At 41.5% G+C, this 27,405-nt stretch overlaps 1 protein-coding gene across 1 annotated transcript; it reads left to right on the top strand.

Moving 5' to 3' along the window:
• Window positions 1–442: 442 nt before the first annotated feature.
• Window positions 443–25,722, top strand: helz2a (helicase with zinc finger 2a). The gene is made up of 20 exons (XM_055869678.1): window positions 443–645; window positions 2,538–3,147; window positions 4,246–4,432; window positions 7,457–7,564; window positions 8,408–8,919; window positions 9,050–9,703; window positions 10,010–10,802; window positions 10,918–10,993; window positions 11,097–14,640; window positions 14,742–14,824; window positions 18,233–18,373; window positions 18,464–18,625; window positions 19,017–19,161; window positions 19,374–19,490; window positions 19,639–19,828; window positions 19,922–20,056; window positions 20,244–20,456; window positions 20,548–20,704; window positions 20,817–20,984; window positions 25,140–25,722. Exons 2-20 carry the CDS (start codon window positions 2,558–2,560, stop codon window positions 25,304–25,306), a joined length of 8,142 nt encoding a protein of 2,713 aa, XP_055725653.1. The 5' UTR covers window positions 443–645; window positions 2,538–2,557; the 3' UTR covers window positions 25,307–25,722.
• The last annotated feature ends 1,683 nt before the right edge of the window (window positions 25,723–27,405 follow it).

The following is a 27,405-nucleotide window of genomic DNA, read 5'->3' as shown; positions in this document are numbered from 1 at the left end:
TACCATTTTGTAGCTCTGTGTCACTGCTTTTATCCAATGTAAAAAACACAATTTCAAATGTTGCTACATAAGACCGAATCAAGGCGGTTGGTCACAAATGTGGAAAAAGTCAAGGGGTGTGAATTCTTTCTGAAGGCACCCGATACCACAATGTTATCATGCTGACTTTATGGTTTAATAACTGTGCCTATTTTGCATGTCAGCAAAGTATGACCTCACAATGCGTCACTGTTAGACCTTGGTGTGTGCATTCCTTCCTGATAAATGAAACCTTCCCTGCAAAGCCATCCTCCAGCTGTGGTGGTCAGTTATCTCAACAGTTCATCTATGTTCTAGGTTCTACGCCCACCTCATAGTGAAACCTACAGTATGTTTTAGGTTTCAATTCAGCATAAAAACGAAACCGACAGAGTAATGTTGTAATGTTGTTGCTGTTACTAGGGAGGGATCTAGTGGTTGTTGACATACAACATAAATACTGCAGCACTTCCTGAAGTGTTTCTAATCCAATACAAGACAATATGATATTCAGCCTAGAAGTGTGTCGGAACTGTAGCGTAACATGAGTTTCTGAATAACTTCACAGACTTTATTTCAAGAGGACAACACATCATAGCCATGGTACATTTCACATTTTCCTAAGAGGCAAGTATATTTCTATATCCCTGTTGTTGTTCATCATGTTGATAGTGGAAAGGTAAATGGTTCATACGCATGAAGTAATATAGACAGATGGCCTAAGGATGTCTATAACATGTTTTTTAATACTTCATTGAGATTGCGCCACATTCTTGTGTCATACCACATCCAGCTGTAGATGTTGTCAGACAGTATACAAATTAATCAATTGGCAGTTAATGTTACTATTTTCTTGCTCTCTTAGTGCGACTTACAGTATACCTACAGAGATTTGAATTGGATACCTCAGGAGTCACAGAATGTTTTTTAATGAGTTTAATGAGATAGGGGGATACCTAGTCAGTTGAACAACTGAATGCATTCAACTGAAATGTGTCTTCTGCATTTAACCCAACCCCTCTGAATCAGAGAGGTGCGGATGGCTGCCTTAATCAACATCCACAGTGCCAGAATGACAGATTTTTACCTCGTCAGCTCGGGGATTCGATCCAGCAACCGCCCAATGCACTAACCACACACCTGCAGTTCATAGCTATATCTGTTTTGCTTAATGTTAATGTTGTCAGTACCATGCAATTGGTTAATTGAGACCAGTTGGTCTGTTGAATTGAGAATTGCTTTGTAGGTATATTAATTAATATAAAATGTATATATATATATATATATATATATATATATATATATATATATATATATATATATATATATATATATATATATATTTCTTAATCCTATATTTTGCTATTTAGAGGATATTGTTTTGAAGAAACTTTTATTGAGATCATTTGATCATTTTGGTGACAGGTGCAAAGCAAGGTCCAAGTCAAGCAGAGTAAACTTACATATATTGCTGGTTACAGCCAGTCCTATTTTACAGATACTATAACAATTAAAGGTGCAATATGCAGAAATCGCACCGCCATTTCCTGGTTGCTAAAATTTTAATAGTTCGCCTAATTTCAGTTTATGTGACAAAACAAGCAATGTATAGTGTAGATAATCATTCTACCATCTAAACCGCTGTGAAAAGTATTTTCAAAACCAAAAATATTGTATTTTCAGCTGTTTGAAGCTGGTGTACAAAACCGAAAGTAAAAGATACTAAACTAAAGAAAGGGAAGCACAGAAATAGTGCACAATAGAACAGATCTACCACTTCTTAGACTTCCTTTCAATGAGAATGACTGATCTATAAAAAGCGAACATAGAACAGATCTACCGCTTCTTAGACTTGCACTTTGGCAAAGGTTCAAGGCTACAAAACATAGTACACACTGTCCATAACAGATTTTTGTTTTGGAAACAGAAAACTAACATCAAAAGTTTAATCTATGAGAAAATTAGCAGAATGTCTGCCGAGTTTCAGCTTGCTCCATCTTATCCTACTTCCGGCCACTGGTGGTGAATGGAAGCCCCCACCGTATGCTTCAGATCTTTACCCCTTGTGACACATTTGAGTTTCACCTTTTATCTGTTGGGAAACAGCTATGGAAACTCCAACTTTATTTGCTATAATGTGCCTCTATGAAAGTAATATAAAGCTAAAGGCACTATTACCTTCTGTTTGCATAATAATGAAATGTGCAGCGAGTGTTAGTCGAGTTACCTGGACCAGTAGAAGGAATGTTGCTGGTTCAAACTTCAAAGCAATTTTCTAAGCATTTTCACAATTTTTTGTATCACAATACTCAAATTGCTGTGATTAATTATTAATGTACTTATTACAAGAAAGGTTAAGACATAACTAAACTAAATCTCTTTAGTAAACGCTTAGATATGCATGATATCAAGGACTGAAGTGTCACACAACCATTTGAAACTATCAATAATTCAATAATGGACTAAATTAATATTGATATATGTGCAAAAACCTGTCATGCTTTGTCTTTTAATTTCAGAGAAAACCTGGGATCACGCTATGGCTACTAAAGAGAGAATTCAGCGCCAGTTCCCTGGCAAGTTCATGGAGCTCTGCGAAACTTGCTTCCATCACAGTCCACGGCAGATCTCCTTTAAGGGCATCAACTTGAAGTGCAAATCCAAACACAGGCACGTTTGGAAGGCAACTCTAGTTCTTTGTGACAAGAAAAATACACTGTTGTATGAGGAAGTCAGGCCGCTGCCCCCCTTGAAAATCCGCTCATGGCAGTGCTGTAAGTATGTTGTGAAAGGTGAGCAATGCTGGCATGGCGCCCATCGATGCTGGTTTGCACACAGTGAGGTAGAGATGACCGTGTGGACAGCTGAGAGCCAGGAGGAGTTTGATCGGGCTGAGCTGCTTCCGGCTGTACAGAAACATCAGCCGGTGGTGGCAGCAGCGGATCGGTCTCTGCCCCAGCACAATTGCGAAGCCTGCAATCTAGGGTTTTCATCATGGGGAGGTTTCCAGGACCACCTCAACACGTTCAATCACATCAAAAGGACCAACGAGTATAACAATGAGACAACGACTGAGTGGAAGTATCGAGACCCACCTCAAACCAACCAAGCCTACAAATTGTGTGAAAGGTACAGTACATTACACCCAGTCAGTATCACACAACACATACACTGAGTATACCAAACATTAGGAACACCTCCCCACCAGCCCCCTTTGCCCTCAGAACAGCCTCAATTCGTCAGGTGTCAAAAGCGTACAAGGTGTCAAAAGCGTTCCACAGGGATGCTGGCCCATGTTGACTCCAGTGCTTCCCACAGTTTTGTCACCCTTATTTCTTGTTGTAGGTATTTAACCCTATCTCCACCGGAGGACTTGTGGGTTCAGCAGAACTTTATTTAACATAGGTTATAACGGAAAAGTATTGCTTGTGGTTTAATTTCTCCTGGACCAAGAGATACAGCCAAGCAGTCTCCTTCGCCCTCTCTGGACACTCGCAGGTGCTCCTATGAATACTATTGCTTTCAAAATAAAAGTCTCCAGGGTACAAAATAACAGTGCCTCAATACATTTAGGCAAAATAAAAGTCATGACAAAAGTAAGGCTGGAGTTATGTCAACATGGCTGGATGTCCTTTGGGTGGTGGACCATTCTTGATACAGACATGAAACTGTTAAGCGTGAAAAACCCAGCATGGTTGCAGTTCTTGACACAAACCGGTGCACCTGGCACCTACTACCATACCCCGTTCAAAGACACTTAAATATTTATCTTGCCCATTCACCGTCTGAATGGCACACATACACAATTTATCTCTCAATTGTCTCAAGGCTTAAACATCCTTCTCTAACCTGTCTCCTCCCCTTCATCTACACTGTTTGAAGCTGATTTAACAGGTGACACCAATAAGGGATTATAACTTTGACCTGGATTCACCTGGTCAGTCGATGTCATGGAAAGAGCAGGTGTTCCTAATGTTTTGTATGCTCAGTGTATATTCAACAGTAGGCCTATATAGCAAACAAATTAGTAAATAGATAGCACACTGAAAATCAGACAATTCCGTTTTTCAACACAATATACAGTAAGTCTCCTCTGACTAGATCACAGCCCAGCATAACTGTGCCAGTGATAAAATAAGTCTGATCCTATTCTTCAGACACTTATAGTTGGATATCTAATGTGATTCATATTTCTAAAACATTAAATGTAATGTAATTTATCCATAGGAGGGCCTCTACATGTGAGCTTGGGAGCAACTGTGTTGATGCTCACTCAGCGGAAGAACTACAGGAGTGGCGCACAAGAGACAAGACTGATCGGAAGACAGTTATTGCTGCTGAAGAGCAGGGTTTACTTTCATACCAGGACAATCTACTGAGAGAGTACAGGGATATAATTAACAAGGCTGTTATTGTAAGGCCATTTCTATTAAATAATTATATATATTTACACTACCGTTCAAAAGTTTGGGTCACTTAGAAATGTCCTTGTTTTTCAAAGAAAATCTTTAAAAAATGTCCATTAAAATAACATCAAATTGATGAGAAATACAGTGTAGACATTGTTAATGTTGTAAATGACTATTGTAGCTGGAAACGGCAGATTTTTTATGGAATATCTACATAGGCATACAGAGGTCCATTATCAGCAACCATCACTCCTGTGTTCCAATGGCACGTTGTGTTAGCTAATCCAAGTTTATCATTTTAAAAGTCTAATTGATCGTTAGAAAACCCTTTTGCAATTATGTTAGCACAGCTGAAAACTTTTGTGCTGATTAAAGAAGCAATAAAACTGGCCTTCTTTAGACTAGTTGAGTATCTGGAGCATCAGCATTTGTGAGTTCGATTACAGGCTCAAAATGGCCAGAAACAAATAACTTTCTTCTGAAACTTGTCAGTCTGTTCTCGTTCTGAGAAATTATGATTATTCCATGCGATAAATTGCCAAGAAATTGAAGATCTCGTACAACGCTGTGTACTAATCCCTTCACAGAACAGCGCAAACTGCCTCTAACCAGAATAGAAAGAGGAGTGGGAGGCCCCGGTGCACAACTGAGCAAGAGGACAAGTACATTAGAGTGTCTAGTTTGAGAAACAGATGCCTCACAAGTCCTCAACTGGCAGCTTCATTAAATTGTACCCGCAAAACACCAATCTCAACGTCAACAGTGAAGAGGCGACTCATGACATGCCATTGAAACACAGAAGTGATGGTTGCTGATAATGGACCTCTATACGCCTATGTAGATATTCCATTCAAAATCAGCCGTTTCCAGCTACAATAGTAATTTAATACATTAACAATGTCTACACTGTATTTCTGATGAATTTGACGTTATTTTAAAGGACAAAAAGGTGCTTTTCTTTCAAAAACAAGGACATTTCAAATTAACTCCAAACTTTTAAACGGTAGTGTACATTGTTCCAATTTTGATTATGTGTATTTTATTTCTTTGTTTATTCGTTTTTTGTTCATCCGACACTGTGATTGGTTGATACAGTGGGGTGACAACACATTGAAGTGGGGAAGGACACAGCTATGGAGTGAAGTCATGATTTTTTCCTTGCACAACTGAACAGCTGTAACACAAATCATAGGAAAGTTATTAGAATCTTATCAACCTACCACATTCAATAAATGATCTAGCTAATGTTGTCAATAGCTAACACAAAGATAGGCCTACTATTGGTTAGCCAATTTTTTATATTAGTAAAATAATCATTAGCTATCTCAACAAGTTAGCCTACTAGTTGTCAAATCAGATCTAGCCTACTCACCAGCCAGCTAGCTAGATACAGTTGTTGAGCGATGTGCATTTGCAAGCACTAATTAGCGTTAGCCACATTAGGTAATTGTATTGTGAAACATAGCTATTATGAACTAACTTTCTACACTAGGTATAAAAATGGGCCAACTAAGGGTACACATTGTCTCTGTCGGAAGAAAACCTTGTATCTCCAAAATTGAAATTGTTTTGGAAATTGGATAAAAATGAGCATACAAATTCGAAATTTCAGACTTTTTTAAATACATTTTCTTTGTCCTAGAATCATGAAATGTGCAGGGTACATTGAGGGGAGGTACTGGGAATTAAGAGATTTTCTTCCGACAGCAACATTAACATTAGCTAGATTGACTTAACTAGATAGGTAGGCTGCTTAGTCCAAGAAAGCATGGCTTATTTTCTCTGTACTGCATTGTATCAACCAATCACAGTGTAGAACGGTGAAATAAAATAAATTGAAAAGCAGCTAACGGCTATTTAATAACCTGTTTAATGTTAATATTAAGTGGTTGGCCATATAAAACATATATATCTTCATGAGAGGGCCATGAACAGTACCTAGTAATGCCTTATACTCCTAGAAAGCTTGGATTTTTTATTTTTTTAAATATGTTATTTATCTATGATTTCTATGGACTTCCAGCTAGCACATTTGGTTCCTTGGAAGTTCTGTGAACGTATATTTTTGGTCTCCCATTGGTTCTGGGAACAAATTCATACGTGTCCTGACCGTGAAAGCTATTTGTTTTTTTTACCCCATTTTTCTCCCAAATTTCATGATATTCAATTGCTAGTTACGATCTTGTCTCATCACTGCAACGGGCATGGGAGAGTTATGCATCCTCAGAAACATGACCCGTCAAGCCACACTGCTTCTTAACACACTGCTCGGTTAAACCGAAAGCCAGCTGCACCAATTTGTCGGAGGAAATACTGTTCGACTGATGACCAAAGTCAGCTTGCAGGCACCTGGCCCGCCACAAAGAGTCGCTAGAGCTCGATGAGCCAAGGAAAGCCCCCTCTACTAAACCCTCCCCTAACCCAGATGGCACTGGGCCAATTGTGTGCCACCCTATGGGGCTCCCGGTCATGGCCAGCTATGACACAGTCTTTTTTATGGAAAGTTTTCTTAATGTTCTGAGAACATGACTAAATAGAACAATGAGGAAACCTGTAGAAAATGTTGTGCTGAAGTACTGAAATTCCCATAGAAGAACGTTGTTTCTTGTCATTCTCTGAACAATTTGAGAACATGACTTTTAATAGAACTATGAGGAAATGTTATGGGAAGGTTTTACGCAACAACAACAAAATAATGTTCTACATATACTCACAATCAACTTTTCAATTGACACGCTATAAGACATGCATCTTGTGTGCCTGTAAAATACAAATTGATGTCCTATCAGAGAATTTGTGTTAAAGTGGAACAACTGAGCCTCTAATGGCTGTGGATATGTAACCCAATACCCCGGAGTCATTCCAGGTCAACTGATTTGAAGCATGGAAGGGATTTGGTCCAACAGAAGTTGATTTTTAAGCAAATTACCTTGATACAATAATTACATCAACACTGTATAAAATATTACAAGCTTTTTAACACAAACTGAAACATTCTGTGTCATTGTGATTATACCTTCCATTTTCAGATGTCTGAGGTAGTGTCTGGTGTGAATATCCGCTGCGACAAGGACCTGACGATTTCAGGTCAAAGAGAAAATGTGCCGCTGACATGGAAGTTCAGAATACAGTCGGAGGTAAGGCTAATATACCATTATTAACTTGTTGTACTTCAAAGAGTACTCCATGCAAAGTCGCCACTCAGTGCTACAGTACAACTACAGTACACTGCAGTTATTCTGCAATTAGTGCGTCCAAAATACCAGTCGACTGCATTTACTGCACTTTTACTGCTTCTGGGTTGCTCAGTGTTGTCGTAGTTGCATTGCATCGCAAGAGATAGAAATCCATCCTATTTCACAGAAATGACTGTATGCAATGTCCAGTCAGCAGAAAAAGGTTTACATGACTCGTCATATCGTTCTGTTCAGAACTCTGACCCAGTTGTCATGTCAACACAACTGTCAGTGCTGCTGTAAACCATGACAAAAGATACATGGCAAAAAAATTATAGACACCATGGCTAGTCATGGTTCATGTACATAGTCTGGCAGTCAATACATTTAATTTGAAAAGTGAACCCAGACCTTTCTCTGCCCAGTTTTAACTGACATTGTCCAACATCAACTGCACTAGCTAGCAAGCTTAGCTAGCTAGCTTGATAAAACATGATTGGCAAATATGCAACATTTTGGCTATCTAACTAAATTGTACAGCCAGCATTTTGTCTATATTGATGCTGTTACAATTATCAAATGTTTGGATAAACAAATAATTTATGATACCATGATGTGATGTATGACAGGATTGGATGTTGCATGCAATTTCCATTGTGTTTGAATTGCTTCGTGTAGCAGCAAAGTTGCTTGAGATGATGTCACTTGCAACTTCCATCTGCAACAGAAATTGTGTCCAAATTGCTTAACTCACAATATTGTAGTAGTGGCACCTAATGAATTGTGTCCAATGCTTTTTTACAGAGACTACTTGCACATGTATCACTACTGAAACAGGAACCTGGAGCCTCTTTCTCCCTGGATGAAAACAGTCCTGAGCCCCGCACTTACTCCACGGGTGAAGCCTTCCGTAACTCAGACATGACCTATGACATCACCGTGTCCTTCAAGTCCAACAACTCGGGTCTTTACGAACAGTGGTTGGTGTTCGACTTTGACACAAGGCCAGTGCTCTTGCAGAAACTCAAAGTTAATGTTGGAAAAGAGCCTTCCATTCAGCTAGGGGCGCCACCAGAGGACAACATCCATCCATCTTTAAATCAAGAACGCTGGCATCAGGGGAACAGGGACATCATCCCATACATGGAGAAGACAGAGGCACAGGAAAAGCTGTTTAAGGAATACGAACCTCAGATTTGTATGCCATATAAACCACGTGATGACCGCAACATGCCCATAAATCACCACAACTACAAAGAGAGAATGCATAGCTTCCTGTACACAGAGGAGCAGGCAGAAGATCAGGTGGTTTCAAGGTAATGAGAGCAATTATAATTATTTATTGAGTACTATATAGTGAAACATCTACAATGGTAAATATACATGAGTTAAAATGGCAATCAACCTACCTACAGTAAATCTCTCCACATTCTATTATATTTTTAGACTCAACGTTCAAACAACCATCACCTTGTCGGTCACCCTAGAGGCCACTGTAGACGACCCTCAGTTTGGGATGAAGATAGCTCCTCTGGGGGAACTATTCTGTGCTGTATCAGTTCCTTATAATCTCACCCCAGACACCCCAGAGGGTTTGATGCTGAGACGAAGCATCCAATCAGCTCTCATAGCACCAGTATCTTCAGATAATCAAAGTCACAAGGTCTACGAAGCCATCATCCTCAAAGACGCCACAAGTAAGAATAAAATGCACTTGAAGCTGTCTGAAAGATGCTGCTCTGACCTGAAGCTCCAAAAAAATGAAACATGTGAAATGGAAGTCCAGTTCCAGCTGAATCGTCTGAAGTTTTGTGAGATGCACAAAGCCATAGATCTCCTTCCAGACACAGAGCGAGTGTTACCAGACTTCAGGAACTGCATTGTCCCTGTGAGCAAAACACAGCAAAATTACAACCTCAATGCAAAGCAGCAAGCAGCTATGGAATTTATCGTTGGAGACACTGATGGAGGAGGAAGTGTGGCCCCACTCCTCATTTATGGACCGTTTGGAACTGGGAAAACCCTTACTCTCGCTACGGCAGCTAAAGAGCTGGCACAGCAACCTCACACCAGAGTACTGATCTGCACCCTTACAAACAGGTAGGAGACAGATGATTTGATGTAAGTCGCTCTGGATAAGACCGTGTGCTAAATTACTCAAATATAAATGTAATGAAATTATAATATTGGTTATTCAATGGGTTGAATATACACTATGTGGCCTCCAAATGTTCAATAAGTTTATAATCATAACAAGTGTATGTAACTAGAGCCTAGTACAGTAGAAGTTATGAAAAGTAATAGTCTTTTGTATAGTTGGAACATGCTATCCTTATTAAAACCTGGTGAATTATTATTGTTGGTACAAAAGTACATAAAAGAGATTACACTCATTCTTTTGTTCAGTTCTGCAGATTTGTATGTGAAGGGTCATTTCCATGAGTCTGTCAACTCTGGAGATCTTGAAATCAAACCTCTTAGAATAAAGGCAGAGGAATCATCTGTACAATCTACTGATGTGATCACCTTACAGTACTGTCATCGTTCCACAAACGGACAATTCTTCTCCCTACCTGACAAAGATACAGTCGACTCCTGTAGGGTGGTCATAACAACCACTGCAATGGCAAGGCACTTACATGACCTGAAGCTCCCTGACGGCTACTTCACCCACATCCTGATTGATGAAGCGTCCCAGATGCTTGAATGTGAAGCTCTGATGGCCCTTGGTCTGGCTGGGCCAGTAACTCGAGTGGTTCTAGCTGGAGATCACATGCAGATGGGACCAAAGCTCTTTTCAGTGGACGATGACCAACGCTCCAATCACACCTTGCTGAACCGTCTGTTCCACTACTATCAAGCCCAGGAGAGTAGTGCAGCTTTGAAAAGCAGAATCATTTTCAACGAGAACTATCGCTCCACCAAAGAGATAGTAGAATTCGTGTCCACTAACTTCTACGTTGGCAAGTCTGATGCCATCAAGGCTGTAGGTGATGTTCCAGCTCATCCAAACTGCCACCCCCTGAGGTTCCACCATATCAGAGGAGAATCTCACTTGGACAACACATCCATGTCGTGGTTTAATCGTGAAGAGGTTGCATCCGTGGTTGAAGTAGTGCAAAATCTGCTCAGAGATTGGCCACCCGCATGGGGAAATCAGGATCAAAGCTCAATTTGTGTTCTCTCTGAAGGATGCCAGGTAAATTGTCCTTTGAACATACCACCATTTTTATCATGTATTTCTTGAGCAAATGATAATCAATCGAAAATATTGTATTTGAAGCCTTACATGTCGTAATTTTATTGGTTGATAGGTTTCACTGATCAGGAAAGAGCTTCGGAAAAAAAGACATGGCCAAGTGACTGTGGAAAATATAGCCAATGTTCAAGGTATTTTTTTGACTGTAATTTTGACTTTCATATAACCCTTTTCTTGAACATAATAGTGGGCTGTATACTTTAAAAACATTGACATATTTTCATTTCTTAACAGGCAAACAGTTCAGGGCAATAGTATTGACAGCTGTTCAAACCCGTGACAGCCTACTTTCCTCTGACTCACTTTGTCACGAGTTTTTCAACGATGCTCGCGTACTGAACACGGTCATGACTAGGGCTCAATCCCAGGTTGTTGTAGTTGGAGATGCTGCTGCTCTCTGCTACTTTGGGAAAAGCTCAAGGATATGGAAAGCCTACATAGACCACTGCATCAGCAAAAACAGTGCAGATCCACAAACCCTTACTGAAGACTACTTGAAACAGGAAGTAAGAGATATTTCAAGATTTGTCAAAGGGGATGAGGAGGACAACAGTGATAGTGAGTCATCCATATCTGAGATACCCGACATAGATGACCCAATACTGAGGGAGCTTCTTGACGAGGGTAAAGATGTACGAGTCACTGTAACAGCTGACGGCCTGTTGGGTATCACCCACGGGGAGCCAATTGTCAACCCATTAAATGGACTTGAGATGAACACAAGCCAAGACAGCTCCCCTTTGTACCTTCAGGCATTGATAAAGAGAGACCCGAGTATCTACAAACACTGTCACTTGTGTTTGGAGAGGTTTGACTCAGGCTACGCCATACCTCTTGAAGAGCCCTCCCTCCGCATTTCTATCAAAGGTAGAAAGAATATTGGTCGTTCTTTTCCTGGAGATCAGGTTGTTGTGGAGATCTTGGACAATGAGTGTCACCCCCCAAATGGGAAAGTGCTAGATGTGGTGAAGGTTGAAAATGCCTCCAAGGTGTTTGTCTGTACCATTGATAACTATGACAACCAGGTGATGACACCCATCAACAACTGCATCTCCAAAATTTACACCCCAGTTTGGAGGGACAAGCCAAACCACATTGCTGTGCGAAAACTGGAGGATCTGAAATTTGAAGGGTTTGTGAAGATAAATGAGAAATCCAAAAGAAACAATCTCTTTGTTGTCAAAGTCTTGAAGTGGCGAGAGCAATTTCGATACCCTTTAGGAGTTGTCGTAAAAGTCCTTCCCAAAGTGGCATCTTTAGATAGTGGACTAGAAGTATTGGACATAGAGTATCAACTGACAAGGGCCACTTCTGTTGAGAAAGACCATGAAATTCTCAAGGAACTGAACACAGATACGCAAAATCGAAGGGATTATCAAGAATTCATAACATTTACAATTGACCCAGCACATTCCAAGGATCTTGATGATGCCATCAGTGTAAGAGATTTAGGTCAACACTACGAGATTGGAGTTCACATTGCTGATGTTGCAAGCCTTGTGACCAAGGACAGCCTATTGGACAAAAATGCACAACAGAATGGAACTGCTTTTTATCCCCCTGGAAAGGAGCCTGTTTATATGTTCCCACTTTGTCTGAGCACCAAGTATTTCAGTCTACTCCCTGGATGTAAACGAAATGCCATATCATTGATGGTGCAAATTGACAAGAAAACAGACCGCATCAAGACAAGTAAGTTTAGCCTATCTGTAATAAAGTCAGATAGAAAGTTGTCATATGAGGAAGCTGAAAACATTATCCAAAACTCTGATGATAATGGCCAACGATATGACACTCTAGAGGGCTGCGTCGTCAAAGCATGTCACTTTTCTGAGGTTCACAGAAAGGACAGGAAACAGGAAGACTGGCACTATAAGTCCCCTGATGATGATGTAATCGTTGGTAGAAGACGGTCTCATAAGATGGTGGAAGAGCTCATGGTTATGTTTAACCACGCTGTCACTGAACTGTTGCTCAAAGATGCAAAGACATTCAGCTGCACCCCAGTCAGATGCCAAGACAAGCCAAACACAGGGAAGCTTTGTCAACTAAAAGATAAATACAGTTCTCTGATTCCCCTGTCCATTCATTTCTGTCACTCCATTGATCAGATTGGTAACGTTGATGATAACCAGAGGGATGCGGTATCTAAACCTTACCCAGGTGGGTCCAATCAGATGCTTGCAACGAGAACAGAGAATAAAGCCCATCATGGTCAAGTTGTCCAGCCATCTGAAACATTCTCTCTATTAACATCCATTGTGAGGAGTCTTGAGTCAGCATTTCAAGACGAGGATATCCCTAGAATTGTGGACCTGATAGCAACTGATGACATTCATCCCCAGCTACTGCCTATGATCATTGAACTCAGGAAGACGATCCATAGAGCATATGTTCTACGTTCTAACTCAACATACCTATCTAGAGTTGGCCACTATGACCTTCAGCTTGAAAGCTACACTTGGGCTTCCTCGCCCATTCGTCGGTACGTGGACGTTATTGTTCAGAGGCTCCTGCACTCAGTTCTTGAAAACAAAGCAGTCAGGTACACTTCTTTGGAAATTGACCAGTCCTGTCTGAGTTTTTCGAGAACATCTGAAAAGCAAAAAATGTATGATAGGAAAGCGCGTTGCTTGAGTTTTGCATCGCAGCTGAACAATCAAAGTGCACAGAAGGTAGCCTTTGTCATTGATGCCTCCCCAGATGGAAACAGTTTAAGGGTGTATTTTCCATTTAATCGATCCTCAATGCCAGAAGTTATCCCTATCATGTATAGGGATCTGCAGTTGACAGACCAACCAGAGTTCAATGAGCATGACAACCATGTGGTTCTGAAATGGAAGAGAAGAGTATACTCCTTCACAAATGAGAACATCCACGCTGAACTGCAACAACAGTCACCTCATCCATTTGTGACATCAGTGCCAACAGACTTGTGGAAAGGGATGCTGTCAGCTCTGAAGGAGGAGAACATGGACATCGTGTTCCAATCCTTACAGACCATCAGCTCAAGTGTCAATGATAACCAACAGGTCTGCTCAGGTCTGCTCCAATATACACCAACGGCCAAAACCAATCCAAATCCAGGTCATTACATTGAATTGCCATTGAGGGTAAAGTCTGGTGAAACACTGGAGGTGCAACTGGGCACTGACACACAGCGGGGATTATTAGTACCTGTGGTACAGATGCTAGTTGTACGTAACAAGTTTGAGATTTGCTTGGAGCACTCAAAAGACCCAACTCTGTGTTTCTCCAAGTATGCACTCCATTCATCGAAGAAAACATACTCCACTTACCAGGAGTATCAGAAGATATGGAAACCATTGTGTGAGATGGAGTCAGCCTCCAACGCTGTAACAGAAAATGACAGCATTGTCCTTGAAGATGTGCCTCTGACATGGAAACAGATACAGAAGGAGAGTCAACTCGGTGGATTCTTCCAGTTGTCACTTGAGAAGATGAAACAGTGGGCCATTGAGTATGGTCTCAAACACAGCTTTCTGTGTATCCGCATGAGGTACCAAAATCGAGTGGATTTGCCAAACAATGGCGCTGATGATGATCAGCATGTGGACCTCAGCAATATCCCATCTCTCATTTGGGTTGCTCATGGAATAACCACTGGGGTCACTGATGAGGATGAGGCTAAAAACCTCTCCTATGTCCAGATAGACTTCCGGATTAATCACATGTCCATGGCCAAGATTCCAGAGAGGGTCTTCGGGAAAGATACAAGATTCACAGTAGAATTAATTCCAAAGCTGTTACCTGATGTGTAAGTATTTGGACTATTTAATATTAAAATACAAATGTGTTTTTTAGTGTCGAAAGAAGATAAAATGTGGAATTAAATGAATGATTCTGTGTTATTTTCAGGCGTAAAGAGGCTGCCGTTGACAACCTCACTCAGGCTAATGAACTTGTGAAGAACATTGCTCTTGGCAAGAGGACAAACTCTGGTAGATACACCTTTTATTTTATTTTTATTTCACCTTTATTTAACCAGGTAGGCTAGTTGAGAACAAGTTCTCATTTACAACTGCGACCTGGCCAAGATAAAGCAAAGCAGTTCGACACATACAACAACACAGAGTTACACATGGAGTAAAACAAACATACAGTCAATAATACAGTAGAAAAATAAGTCTATATACAATGTGAGCCAGTGAGGTGAGATAAGGGAGGTGAAGGCAAAAAAAAGGCCATGGTGGCGAAGTAAATACAATATAGCAAGTAAAACACTGGAATGGTTGATTTGCAGTGGAAGAATGTGCAAAGTATAGATATAAATAATGGGGTGCAAAGGAGCAAAATAAATAAATACAGTAGGGAAAGAGGTAGTTGTTTGGGCTAAATTATAGATGGGTTATGTACAGGTGCAGTAATCTGTGAGCTGCTCTGACAGGCACCTACAGTGCCTTGCAAAGTAGTCATCCTCCTTGGCGTTTTTCCAATTTTGTTGTATTACAACCTGTAATTTAAATGGATTTTTATTTGGATTTCATGTAATGGACATACACAAAATAGTCGAAATTGGTGAAGTGAAATGAAAAATATAACTTGTTTAAAAAAATCTAAAAAATTAAAAACAGAAAAGTGGTGTGTGCATATGTAGTCACCCCTTTTGCTATGAAGCCCCTAAATAAGATTTGGTGCAACCAATTACCTTCAGAAGTCACATAATTAGTTCAATAAAGGCCACCTGTGTGCAATCTCAGTGTCACATGATCTGTCACATGATCTCAGTATATGTACAGTGGGGAGAACAAGTATTTGATACACTGCCGATTTTGCAGGTTTTCCTACTTACAAAGGATGTAGAGGTCACATTGTATGATCTTTAAGTAATTAATTTGCATTTTATTGCATGACATAAGTATTTGATCACCTACCAACCAGTAAGAATTCCGGCTCTCACAGACCTGTTAGTTTTTCTTTAAGAAGCTCTCCTGTTCTCCACTCATTACCTGTATTAACTGCACCTGTTTGAACTTTTTACCTGTATAAAAGACACCTGTCCACACACTCAGTCAAACAGACTCCAACCTCTCCACAATGGCCAAGACCAGAGAGCTGTGTAAGGACATCAGGGATAAAATTGTAGACCTGCACAAGGCTGGGATGGGCTACAGGACAATAGGCAAGCAGCTTGGTGAGAAGGCAACAACTGTTGGTGCAATTATTAGAAAATGGAAGAAGTTCAAGATGACGGTCAATCACCCTCGGTCTGGGGCTCCATGCAAGATCTCACCTCGTGGAGCATCAATGATCATGAGGAAGGTGAGGGATCAGCCCAGAACTACACGGCAGGACCTGGTCAATGACCTGAAGAGAGCTGGGACCACAGTCTCAAAGAAAACCATTAGTAACACACTACGCCGTCATGGATTAAAATCCTGCAGCGCACGCAAGGTCCCCCTGCTCAAACCAGCGCATGTCCAGGCCCGTCTGAAGTTTGCCAATGACCATCTGGATGACCCAGAGGAGGAATGGGAGAAGGTCATGTGGTCTGATGAGACAAAAATAAGGCTTTTTGGTCTGGAGAAGGTCTGTACGGAGGAGTGGGCCAAAATCCCTGCTGCAGTGTGTGCAAACCTGGTCAAGAACTACAGGAAACGTATGATCTCTGTAATTGCAAACAAAGGTTTCTGTACCAAATATCAAGTTCTGCTTTCTGATGTATCAAATACTTCTGTCATGCAATAAAATGCAAATTAATTACTTAAAAATCATACAATGTGATTTTCTGGATTTTTGATTAAAAAAAAAAAATTACAGACCTCTAGATACTTTGTAAGTAGGAAAACCTGCAAAATCGGCAGTGCATCCAATACTTGTTCTCCCCAATATACATATGTTCTGAAATGCCCCAGAGTCTGCAACACTACTAAGCAAGGGGCACCACCAAGCAATCGGCACCATGAAGACCAAGGAGCTCTCAAAACAGGTCAGAGACAAAGTTGTGGAGAAGTACAGATCAGGGTTGAGTTATAAAAAAATATCCGAAACTTTGAACATCCCACGGAGCACCAGTAAATCCATTATTTAAAAAAGGAAAGAATATGACACCGCAACAAACCTGCCAAGAGAGGGCCGCCCACCAAAACTCACGGACCAGGCAAGGAGGGCATTAATCAGAGAGGCAACAAAGAGACCAAAGATAACCCTGAAGGAGCTGCAAAGCTCCACCGTGGAGATTGGAGTATCTGTCCATAGGACCACTTTAAGCCGTACACTCTACAGAGCTGGGCTTTATGGAAGAGTGGCCAGAAAAAAAGCCAATGCTTAAAGAAAAAAATAAGCAAACACGTTTGGTGTTCGCCAAAAGGCATGTGGGAGACTCCCCAAACATATGGAAGAAGGTACTCTGATCAGTTGAGACTAAAATGTAGCTTTTTGGCCAACAAGGGAAACGCTATGTCGGGTGCAAACCCAACACCTCTCATCACCCCGAGAACATCATCCCCACAGTGAAGCATGGTGGTGGCAGCATCATGCTGTGGGGATGTTTTTCATCGGCAGGGACTGGGAAACTGGTCAGAATTGAAGGAATGATGTATGGTGCTAAATACAGGGAAATTCTTGAGGGAAACCTGTTTCAGTCTTCCAGAGATTTGAGACTGGGACGGAGGTTAACCTTCCAACAGAACAATGACCCTAAGCATACTGCTAAAACAACACTTGAGTGGTTCAAGGAGAAATATTTAAATGTCTTGGAATGGCCTAGTCAAAGCACAGACCTCAATCCAATTTATGAATCTGTGGTATGACTTAAAGATTGCTGTACACCAGTGGAACCCATCCAACTTGATAGAGCTGGAGCAGTTTTGCCTTGAAGAATAGGCAAACATCCCAGTGGCTAGATGTGCCAAGCTTATAGAGACATACCCCAAGAGACTTGCAGCTGTAATTGCTGCAAAAGATGGCTCTACAAAGTATTGCCTTTGGGGGGGTGAATAGTTATGTACGCTCAAGATTTCATTTTTTTTGTCTTATTTCTTGTTTGTTTCTCAAGAAAAAATATTTAGCATCTTCAAAGTGGTATATGTTGTGTAAATCAAATGATACAAACCCCCCAAAAATCTATTTTTAATTCCAGGTTGAAAGGCAACAAAATAGGAAAAATGCCAAGGGGGGTGAATACTTTCGCAAGCCACTGTAACACATTTTATTTCAGAACACAACACTAGACAAGCCACCATCTACAGTATACCAGCAAATTAGTTTTAAGCGCAAATTCACTCTCCGTTGAATTTTTACACATTTTAGTTTTAACTTTGACAAATAAATTCATGGTAAATTCATGTCTCATGTCTGTTGGTAATAAGTGAGGTTGTGAGGATGTTATGTGGTAATGTTTTACACAGAACCTGTAACTAAAGAGCTGAGACCTGCCAGGTTTGAGATCAAACTTCATTCCTCCAAGTTTCCTGATCTGAATATCAGTCAAACCAAAGCTATTAAAGAGGCCCTCGACAACCGATTCACTCTCATTCAGGGGCCACCAGGTAAGCACTTTGATGTTTTACAAAGCCTATATTACCTTTCTCCTCATGCAGTTCAGTTAGAATCTTAATACATTCTAATCCTTTTCTTAGGCACTGGGAAGACGGTGGTTGGAGTCCACCTTGTTTATTGGTTCTTTCTGCAAAACCAAAAAGTTCCAAACCACCTAAGGCCTAAAGCTGCTGGGGGGTCTTCAAAGAGGAGGTGCATTCTATATTGCGGACCCTCTAATAAATCAGTGGACGTTGTAGCTGGTAAGAATTTACCCCCCCCCCCCCCCCCCCCCCCCTTCTCCTTATCCTTAGATGATGTTAGGTATGCCTGCATCTGCTATTTAAAAGTGGGCCTGTGTCGCTGTCTCTTTTTGTGAGGTCTCATTGAGTCAGATACATCTGCAGTCAGATTACCATACCACCGTCACAGCACCAGTACTTAAATTTGGCAGGTGCTTACCGGAACTGACTACCGGCACCTCAAATATTTTTGAGTTCCTGCACCTCCTATAGAATATTAGCTCAGAAGTATTGAGGAGTTCCTGCACCTAAATATAAACAGTACCGACACCCAAAATGACTAACGGCATCTATTTCAGTATAAGTCAAGCACTGCATAGCACTAAAACTTGTCTCATCATATTTGTCAAAGGTCAACTTCTGAAACTCCGGAAGGTGTTGAAGCCACTTCGTATTTACAGTGAGCAGATGGAGATGTTGGAGTTTCCCTACCCTGGCAGCAACCTGAAGCTGTCACGCAGGGCAATCAGGGAGGAGAAACCCAAGAGAGAGCTCAGGTCAGCTAACTTTTATCTAAGTGCAGAGAAAGAACTGGCAGTGTTTATTTTGGTTGTGCCAAGGAAATCGGGACTATAATGACATTTCAGGCTTTATATTTGCATCGCACAACTATTTGTTTTATCACTGATCGTTACTTAGAATAAACAGTTATGACATGATGTCTGCATATGCATGTGTAAAGTATGGTTTTCTTTTTTATTGTTTTCAGTTCCATCACATTGCATCATCTTATTCGGATGCCTGAGAACCCATTCTCCAATGAAATTATTTCTTTTGATGCAAGAATTCATAGGGGAGAGGATCTCACAGACAAGGAGATTGAGAGGTAACTTACTTTCATGTAAATAAATAACCACATAGGATTCTATTTGAAGAGAAAACGTTTACCTAATTCATGTATAATTATGAAATACATTTTATGATTTTTCTATCAATTTGGTGTCTTATTTTCCCATATACCTTTTAACTTTAAGCTACAAAGTCCTCCTAAGTCACGCTCGGAATCATGAGTTGATGAGGCATGATGTCATTCTCTGCACGTGTACTGCGGCGTCAAATCCCAACTTCTACAAGCTGGATTTGAAACAGATTATCATTGATGAGTGTGCCATGGCAACTGAGCCTGAAGCCTTCATCCCCCTTGTGACCCATAAACCTGAACAGGTAATTGATAATCACATGCTAATTCGTTTCTCAATTTGCAAGCAGGGAAAGGTTATATATAACCTATTTTATGATTTTGTATTCTCCTTTCAGATTGTTTTACTCGGTGATCACAAGCAATTGCAGCCCATCACGCACAGTGATCTTTCAGCAAGGTTGGGCATGAGGAAATCTCTGTTTGAGCGTTACATGGAAAAGGCGTTGATGCTTGATACGCAGTACAGAATGGTATGAAGCATGGATTGGTTTGGGAAATATTTCCATGTTCTATTGTAGAAGTTGTGTGGTTTGATTCTTCTCTAACATTCCACATCTGATTAGAAACTTGCACGAACATTCTCTATTGTCTTTGTTATCATTTGCATTTTGTTCGTATAGAACTAGGGAAGCACTCACTGCAATTGTGTCATTTCAGCAAGAGGGCATTTGTGAGTTTCCTTCAAAGGAGTTCTACAACGGTATTCTCAAGACTGGAACAACTCGGAAAGACAGTGTCCTGCTCGCTCAGTCTCATCATCTGACGCCCATCCTTTTTGGACACGTTTACGGAAAAGAGATCAGTCTTGTGGTCTCCACCGAACGGGGGAATGAAAACTCAAAGGCCAACTCGGCAGAGGCTGAGGAATCGGTGAGCAACCACCACCAAGCAATGTTTGGAAACACTGTCAATGCATAATTCCGTGGTAACAGTGAAACATAAACATTTTGTTTTTTGTCAGGTTCGCATCGCCTCTCTGTTGATCAAGCATGCTGGGGTGGCGGCTAGCGACATAGCTATTCTGACGCCATACAATGCCCAGGTAGCCAAGGTGAACGAAACCTTGAGAATGAACGATATCCAGAACGTCAACGTGAATACCATCACAAAGAGTCAAGGTACAGTTATTTTGTCCATGAGGCACAAAATTACAGTATAAAAAAAATACAATATATAGAAAGGGAAGGAAAACTGAACTCCAGCTGAGTGTTTATACTTTTTTTTCTACAGGAAGTGAATGGCGTTATGTCATCTTGTCTACTGTGCGTTCTTGTCCCAAGTCGGAAATTGACACAGAGCCAACCAAAGCATGGCTCACCAAGAAGCTTGGTTTTGTCATGGACCCAAACCAAGTCAATGTGGGCATCACTCGGGCTCAGGAGGGACTATGCATTATTGGTAAGAAACTGTTCCAGGTGGTATTATATGGCCAATGTCTCTCTGCTCACCTTGTTGACTCATATCAGGCACCTCTGTAGCACACAAAGACACAATATCCCAGACAGATTTAGCCTAGTTGTGTACTGAAAAGCATTTTAATGAATAAACTCTATTGAACATGTATTCGGTCCATGACTAGCTTTGATCTGTTGCCAGGAAACCGGCCCTTAGAGTCTAAACTAAGGGAATAGTGTGCACTGAAAATGTTAAATGTGCAAACAAAGCATGTTAAATGTGCAACCAGAGGGAAAAAAAACTCTAGACCACCTTTACTCCACACACAGATGCGTACAAAGCTCTCCCCCGCCCTCCATTTGGCAAATCTGACCATAATTCGATGCTCCTGATTCCTGCTTCCAAGGAAAAATTTAAGCAGGAAGCACCAGTGATTCGGTCAATAAAAAAGTGGTCAGATGAAGCAGATGCTAAACTACAGGACTGTTTTGCTAGCACAGACTGGAATATGTTCCGGGATTCTTCCGACGGCATTGAGGCGTACACCACATCAGTCACTGGCTTCATCAATAAGTGCATCGATGACGTTGTCCCTACAGTGACTGTACGTACATACCCCAACCGGAAGCCATGGATTACAGGCAACATTCGCACTGAGCTAAAGGGTAGAGCTGCCGCTTTCAAGGAGCGGGACTCTAACCCGGAAGCTTATAAGAAGTCCTGCTATGCCCTCCGACAAACCATCAAACAGGCAAAGGGTCAATACAGGACTAAGACGCCGGAGCAGAAGGCAGGCGTTTTACGTGCCCCCAACTGATTGTGTTTTTTTTGTTTATCTGCGTTGTTTGTAACTTATTTTTTTACTCATTTTGTACATAATGTTGCTTCTACCGTCTCTTATGACCTAAAATAACTTCTAGACAACAGGACTGCGATTACTAACCACGGACTAGCAGAATCCTTTTTCTTCTTTCACAACTCTGACGATCCAGAGGCAGAGGATATACGGCTCCGAGCCCCGTGATCTGCGTGAAGAGGAGGTGGAGAAAGATAGACCGGAGAGCGGGCTGCCTGCTGAGAATTCGAAGGCGATCGTATAAACCCCCACTTCCCTCAATTCTGCTAACAAATGTGAAATCTTTGGACAATAAAATTGCAGAGTTACACGGAAAATTAAACTACCAACAGGACATTAAAAACTGGAACATCTTATGCTTCACGGAGTCGTGGCTGAACGACGACAACATCACCATACAGCTGGCTGGTTATACGAAGTACCGGCAGGATATACCAGCGGCGTCTGGTAAGACAAGGGGCGGCAGTCTATGTATTTTTGTAAACAGCTGGTGCACGATATCTAAGGAAGTCTCAAACTATTGCTCGTCTGAGGTAGAGTTTCTCGTGATAAGCTGTAGACCACACTATCTACCGAGAGTTTTCATCAGTATTCTTTGTAGCTGTTTTACGTACCACCACAGTCAGAGGCTGGCACTAAGATAGCATTGAAAAAGCTGTATTCCGCCATAAGCAAACAAGAAAACGCTCACCCAGAGGCTGCGCTCCTACTAGACGGGGACTTTAATGCAGGGAAACTTAAATCTGTTTTACCAAATTTCTATCAGCATGTTAAATGTGCAACCAGAGGGAAAACAACTCTGGACCACCTATACTACACACACAGAGATGCATATAAATCTCTCCCTCGCCCTCCATTTGGCAAATCTGACCATAATTCCATCCTCCTGATTCCTGCTTAAAAGCAAAAATCTAAGCAGGACGCACCAGTGACTAGATCAATAAAAAAGTGGTCAGATGAAGCAGATGCTAAGCTACCGAAATGTTCTGCTAGCACAGTTCTGGGATTATTCCAATGGCATTGAGGAGTACACCACATCTGTCACTGGCTTCATCAATAAGTGCATCGACGACGTCGTCCCCACAGTGACCGTACGTGCATACCCCAACCAGAAGCCATGGATTACTGGCAGCATCCGCACTGAGCTAAAGGGTAGAACTGCAGCTTTCAAGGAGCGGGACTCTAACCCAGAAGCTTATAAGAAATCTCGATATGCCCTCCGATGAACCATCAAACAGGCAAAGCATCAATACAGGACTAAGATCGAGTCGTACTACACTGGCTCTGACGCTCGTCGGATGTGGCAGGGCTTGCAAACCATTAGACTACAAAGGGAAGCACAGCCGAGAGCTGCCCAGTGACATGAGCCTACCAGACAAGTTAAACTACTTCTATGCTCGATTCGAGGCAAATAACACTGAAACATGCATGAGAACACCAGCTGTACCGGAAGACTGTGATCACGCTCTCCGCAACCGATGTAAGTAAGACCTATAGACAGGTTAACATTCAAAAGGCCACAGGGCTAGACGGATTAACAGGACGTGTGCTGCGAGCATGCGCTGACCAACTAGCAAGTGTCTTCACTGACATTTTCTGAGTCTGTAATATCAACATGTTTTAAGTAGACCACCATAGTGACTGTGCCCAAGAACACTAAGGTAACCTGCCTAAAAGACAACCGACCCGTAGCACTCACGTCTGTAGCCATGAAGTGCTTTGAAAGGCTGGTCATTGCTCACATCAACACCATCATCCCAGAAACCCTAGACCCACTCCAATTTGCATACTGCCCCAACAAATCCACAGATGATGCAATCTCTATTGCACTCCACACTGCTCTTTCCCACCTGGACAAAAGGAACACCTATGTAAGAATGCTTATTCATTGACTACAGCTCAGCGTTCAACACCATAGTCCCCTCAAAGCTCATCAATACGCTAAGGTCCCTGGGACTAAACACCTCCCTCTGCAACTGGATCCTGGACTTCCTGACGGGCCACCCCCAGTTGGTAAGGGTAGGTAACAACACATCCGCCACGCTGATCCTCAACACAGGGGCCCCTCAGGGGTGCGTGCTCAGTCCCCTCTTGTACTCCCTGTTCACTCATGACTGCACGACTCTAACTCCATCATTAAATTTGCCGATGACACAACAGTGGTAGGCCTGATCACCGACAACAATGAGACAGCCTATAGGGAAGAGGTGAGAGCCCTGGCCGTGTGGTGCCAGGACCACAACCTCTCCCTCAACATGATCAAGACAAAGGAGATGATTGTGGACTACAGGAAAAAGAGGACCGAGCACACCCCCATTCTCATCGACGGGGCTGTAGTGGAGCAGGTTGAGAGCTTCAAGTTCCTTGGTGTCCACATCACCAACAAACTACATGGTCCAAGCACAGCAAGACAGTCGGGAAGTGGGCACGACAAAGCCTATTCCCGCTCAGGACACTGAAAAGATTTGTAATGGATCCTCAGGTCCTTAAAAGTTTCTACAGCTGCACCATCAAGAGCATCCTGACTGGTTGCATCACTGCCTGGTATGGCAACTGCTCGACCGCAAGGCAATACAGAGGGTAGTGCGAACGGCCCAGTACATCACCGGGGCCAAGCTCTCTGTCATCCAGGACCTCTATACCAGGCGGCGTCAGAGGAAGGCCCTAAAAATGGTCAAAGACTCCAGCCACCCTAGTCATAGACTGTTCTCTCTGCTACCGCACAGCAAGCGGTACCGGAGTGCCAAGTCTAGGTCCAAGAGGCGTCTGAACAGCTTCTACCCCCAAGCCACAAGACTCCTGAACATCTAGTCAAATGGTTACCCAGACTATTTGCATTGCCCCCCCCCCCCCCCCATTCTGTTATTGTCTTTGCATTGTCACTTTAATAACTCTACCTACATGTACATATTACCTCAATTACCTCGACACCGGTGCCCCCGCACATTAACGCTATTGTTATTTTATTGCTGCTCTTTAATTATTTGTTACTTTTATCTCTTTTTGAGGGGTATTTTCTTAAAACTGCATTGTTGGTTAAGGGCTTGTAAGTAAGCATTTCACTGTAAGGTCTACACCTGTTGTATTCGGCACATGTGACAATAAAATTAGATTTGAAGTGAATTAACAATCCTCCCATGTCTATTGTTAGATTCTCATTCTGTTACATTGTTTTGTACGCTTGAATTGAGAAGACTGTAGAACGGGACAAATGTGTTTTATTTTCTAATTCCTCATTCCTTACTGGCAGTGGCGTTAACATACAAATTGGCGGTTTAAATTTGCTCTCTGTTTCCTTTTAGGAAACCAAGAGTTGCTGAGGTGCAGTTCACTGTGGAAGAAGCTGTTGGTTCATTACCAGCAATGTGGCTGTGTGGTGGATCCTGCTAAGGACATTCAAGTTCAAAACCCACACGTCAAAACCAAATCAAAGAAAAAAAGAGCCTCAAAGTTTCAAAACAGAAAATGAAAATGCTGGAGATTCTGCAGTACCCATAATTGACTGCTGGGGATAATTTAGAAATTGAGATATGCATTGCTATGACTTGAAATCTTGACCTTTAACGCTTCTGAGAATGTGAAGACTTTTGCACTACTGACGAGAGCTAATGATTTTTTTTTTTTACAAATGAACATAATATGCATTGCTACACAATACAATGTTATTGTAAAGATATTTCAGAACTATGTATAAAAGAAACGCAACAATCATTGCACTGGTAATACAAGACATTTAATATATATTTCTACATGTTTTTTGCTAACCTTGACATTTTACACATGCTTTTTAAGTGTCAGACGTGCTTTATACTCAGATGTTTTGTATGTTTTATAATGATTGTGAAATGTTTTAATCATTGTATATTAAACTAGCCATACTATGTATTTACTGTATATGTCACTTCATTATTTACTACTAGAGGGAGCTAAGACCTCAATTTGTGTTTTGACCATCAGCACACTATATTTCCACCATCACCCTGACCCATTATTCATAAGTATACTGCATGTGTGGATGGGAGTTAAACTGTAACCTCACTGGCGCTCAATTTGATAGAGGCCATGATTCAACTACAGTGATGTAGATCTTGTAGGGATAGTTGGAGATGTATATTATATATATATATGTATATTATATATATATATATATATAATACATTCCTCTATCACACATTTGATTTGCAGTATTTAAAGTCAAGCCATGATTAATTTAATAATACACAGAAAGTAATACCTTTTATTGCAATACTAATGACCAACACCATATACTATGGGTTGGTCCTGGTCAGGCCCTGGATGGGAGACCAGATGCTGCTAGAAGTGGTGTTGGAGGGCCAGTAGGAGGCACTCTTTCCTCTGGTCTAAAAAAATATCCCAATGCCCCAGGGCAGTGATTGGGGACACTGCCCTGTGTAGGGTGCCGTCTTTCGGATGGGACGTTAAACGGGTGTCCTGACTCTCTGAGGTCATTAAAGATCCCATGGCACTTATCGTAAGAGTAGGGGTGTTAACCCCGGTGTCCTGGCTAAATTCCCAATCTGGCCCTCAAACCATCATGGTCACCTAATAATCCCCAGTTTACAATTGGCTCATTCATCCCCCTCCTCTCCCCTGTAACTATTCCCCAGGTCGTTGCTGCAAATGAGAACGTGTTCTCAGTCAACTTACCTGGTAAAATAACGGTAAAATAAAATAAAAAATAAATACTGTCTGGGTCAACCAACCAAGGCAAGTAGAAAATCATGTACCATTTATCTGTTAACTATCCCTTTAAGACTGTAGCCTACTTGTATGTGAAGGTATAAGTGTTCTGTTAAGAGGTCTGAAGCTTTATGGCACAGGTGGTAGTGCACTCCCCTTGGCTGTTTCCAGCCCCACTCTGGCTGTTCCCAGCCCCACTCTGGCTGTTCCCCCCTCTACACTCTTAGAAAAAAAGGTGTTATCGAGAACTTTAAAAAGTTCTCCGGCTGTCCCCATTAGGAGAACCCTTTGATGAAGCCTTTTTGGTTGCAGGTACAACCCTTTCTACAGAGGGTTCTACATGGAGTCCAAAAAGGTTCTACCTGTAACCAAAAAGGGTTATTCTATGGGTATAGCCGAATAACCCTTTTTGAACCCTTTTTTCTAAGAGTGTATCGCTGCTACTACACTAGCTTTTCTAAGAACATAGGACAGTATATAGCATTTAGTTGAGGAGAATAATACAGACCTTTTTACAAGATACAGACACAATTCACAGAAAGAATAATGTTACTGAATAAGATTCAACAAATTATACAAAAGAATAGTCATGACGACTGTTGACATTTTTTGAAATGTATATTGTCGTGGAAAATCACTTCAAATATAACTCTTACAAGAACTTTTGTGAACTCAAATAAATGTTTTTATTACAATTGTATTGCAATCTGGAATGTCCGCGGAACACACCCTCCTCCGAAGTCCAGTCCTTTATATTTATACCCATATAATATTATGCTCATCCCCGATGAAGTCATTCACCACCATCTGCTTTCAATCAGTTTATCATGGTGGCCAGACCCTCTATCCCAGTGTCTCAACTTTCTT

Source organism: Salvelinus fontinalis, chromosome 18, assembly GCF_029448725.1.
Source record: "Salvelinus fontinalis isolate EN_2023a chromosome 18, ASM2944872v1, whole genome shotgun sequence".
Taxonomy (NCBI): domain Eukaryota; kingdom Metazoa; phylum Chordata; class Actinopteri; order Salmoniformes; family Salmonidae; genus Salvelinus; species Salvelinus fontinalis.
This window is presented reverse-complemented; position numbering and strand designations above follow the sequence as displayed.